Source organism: Dasypus novemcinctus, chromosome 3 (assembly GCF_030445035.2).
Source record: "Dasypus novemcinctus isolate mDasNov1 chromosome 3, mDasNov1.1.hap2, whole genome shotgun sequence".
Lineage (NCBI taxonomy): Eukaryota > Metazoa > Chordata > Mammalia > Cingulata > Dasypodidae > Dasypus > Dasypus novemcinctus.
The window spans coordinates 121,032,862-121,045,254 of NC_080675.1; the positions used below are offsets into that span (position 1 = coordinate 121,032,862).

The 12,393-nt window shown below is 34.3% G+C and overlaps 1 protein-coding gene across 1 annotated transcript in view; it reads right to left on the reverse strand.

Moving 5' to 3' along the window:
- The window catches only part of SECISBP2L (SECIS binding protein 2 like), a 67,655-nt gene that overhangs the window by 33,867 nt on the left and 21,395 nt on the right, over positions 1-12,393 (reverse strand). Inside the window, exons 8-11 of the mRNA XM_004471793.4 lie at positions 4,557-4,691; positions 2,253-2,333; positions 453-620; positions 165-306 (exon numbers count right to left, since the gene is read on the reverse strand). Coding sequence (XP_004471850.1) covers positions 165-306; positions 453-620; positions 2,253-2,333; positions 4,557-4,691 — 526 coding nt within the window. The remainder of the gene's footprint in view (positions 1-164; positions 307-452; positions 621-2,252; positions 2,334-4,556; positions 4,692-12,393) is intronic.

Genomic DNA, 12,393 nt, shown 5'->3' on the forward strand with positions numbered 1-12,393 from the left:
ACTTAATACAGGGGTTAAGGAAAAAGGAAAGAACATGGATAATTTCAAGTTTTGTGGTGTGAGATGAATTTTAAAAATATATAAAAACCATAACTTTTTATTAATGCCAATCCAAAAAGCACTGCCAAAAACAAACAACAATTTGGTCAATCTAATGATATCACCTGTATATGACAGAGGTCTGGTATTAGTAATTTGCCGTGCTTTCATAGCTTGTTGTTGTTTTTCCAATGCAGCTAGCATGTCCCCCAAATCCAGCTGCATAGGTGTTTTATTCTTTTTTCCAGCTGCTTTTGATAAAGCTTCCTGCAAAGTAAACACAAAAACATTTATTTTCTCATTGTAATATAAAAGCATGATAACTTAAGATGATTATACCTGTTATTCTTTTGTCCATCCTCCCAAACCTAGCAAATAAACGATTACATTTATTAATGAAAATGAATATATACCTGTAGTTTTTTTTGCTCCATACTTATTTCTGAATACTCCTGAGCTGTGGCAAGGGCTGCAGCTAGAGCCTTCTTCTTCTGACTTTTTGCACGTTTGGGAACAGAGGTTGTAATAGGAATTGGAGTCTGAACTATATTAATTGGTGAGTTTTCAGGTAAATCATCCAACTATAATAACCAAAGAAAAACATCATTACAGAGTCCATAAAAGTCACAGAGGAGTACCTGAGACATTAAAATGCACGACAGAGAAGAGATAGGCTTTAGTGTAACTGACTATCCACAGGAAGCAGTTAGCATAATTTAAAAAACTGAAAAAAATTTTATTTTCTGACCAAATGGTCAAACTTGGCATTGCCAACAGTAGAACGACCTGGCATTATCCACCAATATGGTGTTCTTGTTGGAAATATTTGGCGTCTTCTAATCATGAGGAAAGACAATCCAGAATGCAAAATGTTCTACAGGCTAACTAGCCTACATTATTCATAGGATTCAACATCATAAAGAACAGACTGAGACAGTGGAGCAGTTCTCCACTGGAAATAATGAAGAGACAAAATAGTATGATGCAATTGAGTGATTCTTGTCTGGATCTTGGATTGAAAACAAAACAAAATAGCTCCAAAGCAAAGTTTTGCAACAAATGGGGAAATTTCGGTGTGGAATGTATGTTAAATGATTTTAACTAATGATATTTTCTCAGGTATAATGATAGAACTGTGAAGTTCATGGAAAATACCATTTTTTTCTTAGGAGATGTATTTGCTTTATGATTAAATTAAAAATATGTTTGAAAAGTATTACATTGATTGAATTCTATCTTTGACCAACCTACCCAAACTACTCCCCTTTAATTTTAATTACTTAATGACACCAATTTCTAATGTTGCAAAAGTTTAAGATAATATAATATGGCAGAAATATATTAGGCCATAGACTTGTGGAAAAAGAATATTATTTACATTATAGGATAGTCTACTATAAATAAAGATGGGTAAACACTTCTCCAATCTACACAATGACCTGCTTTATTGTCAAAAACATATTCAAAACTTATGGAATTTTATTACATAATCCATCATCTTACATTTTATCTCTTTTGATCCAACAATATTGGAAATCACCCAATTAGTAAGTTTAGCTATATTCAATCTCCACCTATTATTTTTAAACATTAAAATGTCTTGGTTAGCAGTTTGATAACATACCCAAAGTTGCTCATTCTAGAGGCTCTGAACTATCAGATCAATGCTGTTTCCCCTATGTGTACTTAGTATTCATATTTAATATTTCTTTTCAACATAGCCATAGTTGGGGAAAAAGTTCTATTAAGTTTGTCAATTTTAAAAATCACTTACAGGAAGCAGATGTGGCTCAACTGACAGAGTGTCCACCTACCACATAGAAGGTCCAGGGTTCGATACCCAGGGCCTCCTGGCCTGTGTGGTGAGCTGGTCCACGCGCAGTGCTGCCGCGTGCAAGGAGTGCCATGCAATGCAGGGGTGCCCCCCACGTAGGGGTCCCCCACGCGCAAGGAGTGCACCTCTCAAGGAGAGCCAACCCGCACGAAAAAAGCACAGCCCGTCCAGGAATGGCGCCGCACACACAGAAAGCTAATGCAGCAAGATGATGCAACAAAAAGAGACACAGATTCCTGGTGCCACTGACAGGAATGCAAGCAGACACAGAAGAACACACAGTGAATACAACAGGGCAGACAACGGGGCAGAGGGGAGAAGGGGAGAGAAATAAATAAAATAAATCTTAAAAAAAAATAAACAAATAAAAGTCACTTACTACTTTTGAAGAAAGTTTCTGTTGAAGATTCTCATCTTTAGCATTTCCATTCTCATTTAGTTCTTGAAGCCCATCTTCATCCTGAAAAGAATTCACATTTTAAACAAAACAGTTAAAAATAATTACCTAAAGAAAAACTTTTTATTTTTTTTAATACTTTTATATATTTTTTAAAGATACTTAGATTACATAAATGTTACTTAAAAATACAGGGGATTCCCATATGCCCCACCCCCTACCCCTCCCATGCTGCCCCACTTTAACAACATCTTTCATTGGTATAGTACATTTGTTACAATTGATGAACACATTTTGGAGCACTGCCACTAAGTGGGGATTATAGTTTACATTGTATTAATAGTTCACACTCTCTCCCGCACAATTTTGTAAATTACTACAAGATATACAATGGCCTGCATCTGTCTTTGCAATGTCATTCAGGATGATTCCCAAATCCAGAAAATGCCCCCATATTACACCTATTTTTCCCTCTCCCTTCCCCCGGAACCTCCAGTGGCCACTGTCTCCACATCAATGACAAAAGTTCTTTCATTGCTAGAATCATGATAATTCTATATAGCAGAATAACAGTAAGTCTACTGTAGTCGATCATTCATTCCCCAATCCTGAGCATTCTAAGATGGTGATACCTACTCTACCACCAACTGAGAGGGGACTTAGATCCCATGGGGAAAACTACTTTTTTAAATGCTCAAGAATAATGGAAAATGGAGAAAATTTTTTATTTTAAGATTGAACTACTTAAAATCAGTCTTAAAAAGGAAATCTCACTTTCCACATGCAAAAACACAGCTAATTTAATTGTTCAAGAATGGGAGCATATTCACACATGTTCATCCTTTGGATTTCTACATCTACTATTCCATTATTATTAATAATTCCACTAAGATAGGCAAATGAAAAGAAAGTGAAATAGGATTTTACAACATTTTGGATAATCTGGAAACATTCCTTTTAAAACTGGTTTCCTGATATTTTGTTTGTCATCTCAGAAAGTTGCTTTTGTTCTTTTTTGACTTATTAATTTTTATTTACAAATATTCCATACAAACATCTATATAGGCCATCCCATTCTTGGTGATGTCAAGTCTGATCATTTGGTCAGTCTTTACAAACACTTTAAATTGGTGCTTAAAATGCATTTTATTAATACATTCCCTGCCCCACATTACTACACACAACTTTTTATTAATACATTTCCTGCCTCACACTACTGTTCACAACTTTCATCAGTAAGGATAAAAGTTAAAAAAAATTTTTTTAAATCTGTTCTATTCAAACTTCTTAACTACTATGCCCATGAAATTATACCTAATATCTTTAACTAAATGTAATTATGGCAATAATCATATGGTTAAGTGCGAATAATAAAATTAGCCTGTCTGGATCTTGAGAGAATGTTAACTGATGCACACTTCCAAGTTCTTTGGGCCAATTACTAAGTTTAGACAACATATTACTTATCTCTATCCTCTGGCCCCAAGCAAGCTTTCCAATTTAATCTCGATCTATTAATCCATTTTATAGAATCTGTGATCCCACCAAAACAATCAAATGAGTTGCCTGTGATGTTATTCATTATCTTGACACATCCAAATTTCACTAATTTTTTAAAAACCATCCCTAATGTTATCCCTACCCTGCTCCAATCCCAAAAGGACCTTTCTTTCCTTTCAACTCAACTTCAATCAACCAAGTATTTAGCATGTACATGTCTGTATTCCTCTACTACACAGCAAATTCCCTAAGGGTAATTTTTTTTCTATTTCCTTATTAATATATCATTCAAAGCACCTTAGTTTACACACATAACAGGCCCCCAATAAGAACCAGTTCAGTGAATAAACAATAAAAATATTGTAATTAGGATATAAAGTGTCTGCCTATTAAAGCAAGTAAAATAGCCTTTTTTCCCTTCTTCCCCAAGACTCTCCTGGCTGGCAGCACTAATTACCTAGTTGAACTACTCAAATCTGAAAAACCTCTCAATGACAAGAATAACAAAAAACATTAAAAGAAATTTAAATATTAGGTGAAGTCCACTTGAAATCAAGTTCTACCCCAACATGTTAACACCTAAAAACGATGGAGACACATGACAAAATCTTATAAACAATAAGGAAGTTAATAGTTTACTAAGTATATATAATCAAAACAAATAAATGAGTCAGTACTTTCAAATAATTTATAAAGCAGAGTCACATATTAAGACATAAAAAGTCCTTATATGTTTACAAATGGTAATATTTGCTATAACATTTTACAATGAGAGTTTAAAAATACCTCAAAATATAAAGACTCAGAATTTGGGTCGCCTCTGTGGGATTGACTGGAGTTTAATTGCTTATTATCTTGTTTCTTTTGTAAATTCTGTCTTCTTTCTGAAGAAGTACTATGTCCTCGGCATCTGAATCCAACCTTAAGTAAACCACAGAGGATGTTAGAAGGGAACATTCCTTATTATTTTTAAGTAAACGTTTTATTGAAGTATATAACATACAGGAACAAAGACAAAAGTGTACAGGTCGAAGTTTCACAAAAAACAATTATTTTAAAAGGTCAAAGATTTTGATAAATAAGGTAATTAAATACAATATGGAAAACATGAAAAGGTGATAATGCACATTATGTTTTTAATTAAGCTATGTCTTATCTGCAGTTTTGCTTTAAAAAAAAAAAAGAATTCCTAACTGTTTAATAAAAATTCTATTTCCAAGTAAAGAGATATATTTAAGAGTATTAATTTTCACTCAAACAGATAAATTATTATCTTATTAACAATTTGGCAAAATGCTCAACTGTTATATAAGCTAGGAAAAACATACTAAACATTCTAAGAATCTTAAGACATTTCAAGTTTCCTCTTTTAAATATATAAAGCAGTTAACATTAAATGTCTCCTTTAACCAGGACACTTAAACGACTTGAAATACGCAATCTTCATTACCAGCTACCCCAAAATTCTAACACACAGAACTTGAGGCAGACCCAGAGAGGAGCTGGTACACAGGTCTTGGATACCAAATAGAATGTAAATGCACAAAGACCTGGAACCAACTGACATTTACCAAGCAGCCTCTGGTCCTTCTTACTTTAAAAGACTTGCTGATAAGAAATACAACTTTTATACTGGCTCTACAAGACAAGAGGATAGTCTGGCTTCTTTCCTTAGAAAATGCACAATAACCACAATTTTCAGTGGATTAATTCCTATAACCTTTAAGCACTTGTTAGGATACCAAATAATTTTCCAGCTACCCAAAAGTTTATTGGTTTTACCAAATTGAGAGTTCTGATACAGATCCTCGCATATATGGTCAACTGATATTCGACAAGGCCACCAAGCCCACTCAATTGGGACAGAATGGCCTCTTCAATAAATGGTGCTTGGAGAACTGGATAAACTGGATATCCATATCCAAAAGAATGAGAGGAACACCATCTCGCGCCATAAACAAAAATTAACTCAAGATGGATCATATATCTGAATATAAGAGCCAAGACCATAAAGCTCCTAGAAGTTAATGTAGGGAAGCATCTACAAGACCTGGTAGTAGGAAATGGTTTCATAGATTTTACCCCCGAAGTGGGAGCAACAAAAGAAAAATTTACAAAAATTAAAAACTTCTGCACTTCCAAGGAGTTTGTCAAGAAAGTGAAAAGCAGCCTACTCAATTGGAGAAAATACTTGGTAACCTTTTAGCCAATAAGGGTCTACCAGCCAGCATATGTAAAGAAATCCTACATCTTAAAGATAGACAGCCCATTTAAAAAATGGGTGAGAGATCTGAACAGACACTTTTCCAAAGAAGAAATACAAATGGCTGAAAAACACATGAAAAGATGCTCAACATCACTAACTATTAAGAAAATGCAAATCAAAACTACAATGAGATATCACCTTATACCTATTAGACTGGTGACTATCAAAAAAAAAAGTGAACTACAAGTGTTGGAAAAAATGTGGAGAAAACAGAATACTAATCCAATGCTGGTGGGAATGAAGAATGGTGCAGCCACTGTGGAGGACAGTTTGGTGGTTACTCAGAGAGCTAACTATAGAACTGCCATAGGATTCAGCAATCCCACTGCTGAGTATATACCCAGAAGAACAGAAAGCAGGGACATGAACAGATATAACCACACCAATGTTCATAGTAGCATTGTTCACTATTGCCAAAAGCTGGAAACAACCCACATGTCCATCAACAGATGAATGATAAGCAAATTGTGGTATATACATAAAATGAACTATTACTCAGATGTAAGGAGGAGTGCAGTATTAACACATGGGACAACATGAATGAATCTTAAAGACCTTATGTTGAGTGAAACAAGCCAGTTACTGAAGGGTAAATATTACATATCTCACTGAAATGACTTAAGCAAATTGAGCACTCATACAGAGCTAGAAGCTGGAAGACAGGTTATCAGGACACAGAAAGGGAGTGGAGTGTGGTGAGCTAATGCTCAATATGGGCAAAATCAATGATAAAGTAGAAGGGAGTGGTTGGGCAGAGGATGGGGGTAATATTGGTGCAAAGATGTGAGAGGGTCGATGGTGCTAGAATGTGAGGGGGGAGTAGGGAGATGGGGTAGGGTAGGCCTATGTATGAAACTGGAGAGAGGGCTGGAGGAAGAAATAGGTGAATGCTGGGGATCTGTAGGTACGTGGTTAAAACTACAATGACAGAAACGTTCTTTTGGCAAATATGGCAGGGAGGGGTTACTGGTGCAGGGCATCAGCAGTTGGGGGATATGTGGGATAGGGCATACCTGGGGCATGTGTCTGTGGAATATGAAAATATTCATCCTGTCATAGTGTGTTATCTCAGTGGGTGGAAACTCTCACAATAAACAAAATATTAAACACCTATCTCAGGGAGTACTGGTATATTCTCAATTAGAAGGACAAGAATCTCTCAAGTACAGAGGCAGTGCCTAATAAAAGAAAAGGACCAATTATGTCAAGTATTCAATATTAATGCATGTTAACTATGAATCTTATTCTTAAAAATTGAAATGTAGTGATTACCACAGGTTCCAAGGGGAGGAGGAAGGAAAAATAGAATAGACGGAACACAGGGCATTGGAATTGTTCTGTATAATCTGGCATTGACAGATAACAGGCCATTATAACTTTTGTCAAAACCTATAAAAGTGTACGGTGCATAATGCAATACATACTGTAAGCCACTGATTATGGTTAGTAGCAATGCTTCAGTATTTGTTCATCAATTATAAAAATGTACCAAACTCATATAAGTTGTTATCAATGGGGAAAAATGTGAGAATGGAGGAGGTGGGGTACAGGGGAATTCCCTGTATTTTGTGAGACTTTTCTGTAACCTAAAGCTTCTTTGAAAATAAAGTGAAAAAAAATAAGACACTGGAGGAACATACAGTAGAAATTGTTGCTGTACATAAAAGAATACATATTTTATGGTGATGAAAGACACAATAAAGAAATTTTATTTTTTATTTTTTTATTTATTTTTGTCTTTTTTTTTTGGCTTTGTTTTTGGGAGGTTTTGGATTGCGTAAGGGCTCCAAGTGTGGCAGGGGAGGATCACTGATGTGGGGTATTGGTGATGCAAGATCTGTGGGGATGGGTGCACCTGGGGCATGCCTATATGGAATATGAGTATGTTCGAGTGGTCATGGGGTGTTGTTTCAGTGGGTGGAGACCCACAAAATAAGAAAGAAAACTGAAGTCTCATCCTGGGAAGTCCTACTAAATTCTCTAATAGAGTGGCAAGAATCTCTAGATTCCGAAGTGCCTAGTGAAGGAGGACAGACCATGATGCTAGGCCCTTCATACTGATGCTTATATTTATGAACCCTGTTCTTGTGAAATTGAAACTTAGCTTAATATTATATATTGCCTAACTCTTAGGTTTAGAGGCTTAAACGTGGCCTCTCTCTAAGCCAAACTCAGCATATAAACTATCTACCCCACTCCCATCATATGTGGCATAATTCCCAGGAATGAGCATCCATGTCACTGAGGGATTATTACCAATCACCAGCTAGTGATGCATTTGGGAAAAGACCTTGACCAAAAGAGGGAAATATTAAATACAAATGAGTTTTTATAGCTAAGAGATTTCAAAGTTGAGTCAGGTCATTCCAGAGGTTATGCTTATGTACATCTCAGGAGGATCTCACTGAATGCCACAGTAAACTGTGCCTTAATCAGGAGAGTTCCTGAAGGCTCTAGAGACATCTAGACACTACAGGCAGGGCAGACAATCTCAGGAATTCAGCACCCCTCCCCCTGTCAATGGGACTTACACTGGAATATATGTTCCCCAATGTAGGCGCTACTGCCCCTTTTTTTTGAACCTATAATTACCACTATACCCATTAAATATATGTCCCAGAGACAAATCTTCTGGCTGTTCATATGCTGACTGAGCCCTGAATCTCAGCAGAATTGCAGTCAACACCCACTCAGACTTGCCCAGGACAACTAGCAAAATGATGATAATGGATAACACCCATCCCCCCAAAAAAACAGAGTATCTATAATTGCAAGCAAGACAGTTCCATCCATTTGCCCCATGGGTTCTAAGGCCTTCCTCAATCAGAAAGAGAGTAGGCATTACCATTCTAAAACCCTCAAGATTGAGGAATGAACAAACATAAGGTAGGAATACAACTATGGACTAAAGTAGAATTACTATTATTCTAACAACAGAAGAATTTGTAACATTGGTGTAAATGCAGTGGCCACCAGGTGTTCTGAGGGGAAAGCGAGGAAAGAACAGATATAACATGGGACATTTTTGGGACATCGGAATTGTTTTGAATGGCATTGCAATGACAGAGGGCTTTACACATTTTGTCAAAACTTATAAAAATGTGCAGCACAAAGGGTAAACTATAATGTAAACTACTGACCATGGTTAGTAGCAATGCTTCAATATGTGTTTATCAATTCTAACAAATGTACCACACTAAAGATGTTGTTAATAAGGAAACTATGCCAGTGGGAGGGGGTGGGGTATGTGGGAATCACATGTATTTCTTAATGTATCGTTTATGTAATCTAAAGTCTCTTTAAAAATAAAAACAATTTTAAAATGTTTAAAAATTTTTTGAGTTTAAATATTTACGTTATTGTAAACTAGGCTCATCAACATGGATAGAGATGTACAGATAAATACGTATGTGATAAAGCATATCTATTGAAATTGATAAAAAGAACATCTAGCTGGTAGCTATATGGGTTTTCACTAGAAAATTCTTTCAACTTGACTGCATGTTTACAAATTTTCATAATAAAATATTTTAAAATTTGCTCATGAAAAGAGGAGACTCACAAAACACCAGTGGTAAAACAAATGCAATTTACAATGTCCAGGGATTGAAGAAACAACCTAATTCACATAAATTATTAACACTGAAATGAGTATTAATAATCAAGAGTCAAGATAAAGAAAAGAAAGAACAGAACAATTCTTGAATACAACTTTTCTTCTTTGTACAGTCACTACCACAAAAAAGTATGTGCAAACCTGTACTTCAAACAGAATTATAATCACATCAAAAAGTTAGCCCTGGGTGAGAGGGGTGGGGGGGGTGGTATATGGGAACCTCATACTTTTTGAATGTAATATTAAAAAAATAAAGACAAAAAAAAAAAAAAGTTAGCCTTGTTGTTGTGAACCAGAGTTAGTATACATGTATTATATTGTTAAAAAAAAAAAACTGTTTTCTTTAAAAACATGTAACTTGATTCTTACACTTGGAGACATAAAGCTCCACAATTAAAACTCTCAAACCATGGTCCCAGCAAATTTCATGAGGCCCAACTATAGAAGTATTTCAATGACTTCCTGGAATGAAAAAATAACCATCACATTCAAATACTTTTAATTGAGTTTTATGAAAAAAAACTGTTGTTGATAGAAAGTGGGCACACAGAATAGAAAAAAGCAGAAGCCAAAGCTTCAAATATATATGATTTTTAATGTTTAGTAAAATATTAATTTTAAAAGATTTAATTTCTTATACCTCATTTACAGTAACAAAAAAAGAGGAAAATACCAGAAATTGACACATCAAGAATATCTGCAAACTTATTTTAAGAAAACTTCCTATCACTTCTGAAAGACAGAAAAAGAGGACTCAAAAATAGAAAGATGACTCAAAAGTAGGAAGATAAACTATTTTTGCCTAGGAAGACATAACTCTCCCTAAATTTATAAGTTAATTTAATGACCAGTATAATAAAATATAAAGTCCAGAAATAAATTCCTATATGGGAATTTAATAAGTGCTAAAAGTGATTACATCAAATCAGTGAGAAAGAGGTATTTTCAATAACTCATTTAGGGAGATTTAGGTAGCCACCTGGAAAATAAAAAGGAGGACCCATATCTTACACCATACAGCTGGAAAACTCCAAATGGATTAAAAACTTAAATGTAAAAACTGAGAACATAAACACACTAGAATACATCAAAGGCAAATCACTTTACATAAATTTGCAAGGCTTTTTCTAACTATGATTTTAAATCATAATCCAGAAACCATTAAAAAAAAACACAACAAAGTAAATTTATAAAAATGAACTTCTTAATGCTATTTTAAAAATAAAATAAACATCTGCAAAGCAATATGAAAAGCAGCAGCAGCAAAACAAAAAAATAAAAATTAACCATTTGCAACTGAAATTTTAAGAATGTAATAAGAACTTGATAAAATTGATTAAAAATAAACAAAAGAAAAGAAATAGCTCAACATTCAAAAATGGGCTAAGGATATGACTAGATAAGTTCACAGAAAAGGAAATACAAATGGCCTGTAAACATATGGAAAGATGCTCAACTACATTAAGAAACCATTTTCACCTAATTGGCACATATCCAAAAATCTGAAAACACACAATTTCAGACACTCTCTGAAATGGAAATAGGAAATAAGCATTTTCATATTGCTGAGTATGCAAATTAGTATAATTTGGTGATATTTACCAAAATAATAGGTCTATTTACCTTTTGATTCAGTAATCCCTCATCCAGGAATTTATTCTACTGTTAAACACACACATATACTAAATGACATCATAGCATGTCTGAATAGCAAAAGTTTGCCAAGAAACTCAGGCTCCCATGAACAGTACTACAGAAATTATTAACAGTATACCAACACAATGAAATAATAGGCAGTTGTTAGAAATAAAAGTGAGGAAGCTCTCTACATAGTTATACAGAAATATCTCCAGGACACATTAAGTGAAAAAAGCAGAGCACAAAACAAAGTATATATGCTTCTTCTCATTTAAGGATAAAAATGCCAGATAACGTATTTGTATTTACTTACAATGACATGAAGAAATCTGACAGAATACTCAAAAAGTGGGAAGGGTATAGGGTAAAAGAGAGCAGAAGGGAAGACAGACGTGAAAATCAGATTTTTCATTGTATACCTTTTCTCAGCTTCTATTTTTCAACCTAGTCACAAAATACAAACATTTTAAAAGACTTAAGTTTTCAGATTCTTTCCATCATTAAAATTAAAGATACATTAAGAGTATAAAATTTAAAGATGTTAAAAATCACTGTCATTAAAACAGCATGTAAAAATACCACAAATGGAATTAATCAAATAGCCCAGAAACAGCACTTAGGACATAAGAAATTAGCAAATGATTAAAATGGCAGTATAAATCAGTGAGGAAAAATTGGATTCCAAGCTTAGGACCACTGATTAATGTCTTTGAAAATGTACATCTTGGTACATCAACCATGCATCAAAATAAATCTAGATTTTAAAGTCCTGAAACATTATACTACAAAAAGGTAATGTAATACAGGTGAACATTTGATTTCTAAAAGACTTTTTAAGCCTAAAAGCAATCTTAGAAATTGCAAGAGGGAGAAATACTTTGTCTTAAAAGAAGAAAGAAAGATTCTGCATTGTCAAAAATCAAACAAATATTTAAGAAAAGTGTAAGTATAACAAAGCATCAGAAAACAAATACATTGTTCAATATCTGGCTCCAGTTCTTCTTTTGGATGAAGAGGGTGTAGCAGCTTGATATAGGTATGAATTCCAAAATAGATATTGGATTATGTTTATAAACTGGTCTGTCTGAAGTTTCATTTTTAGT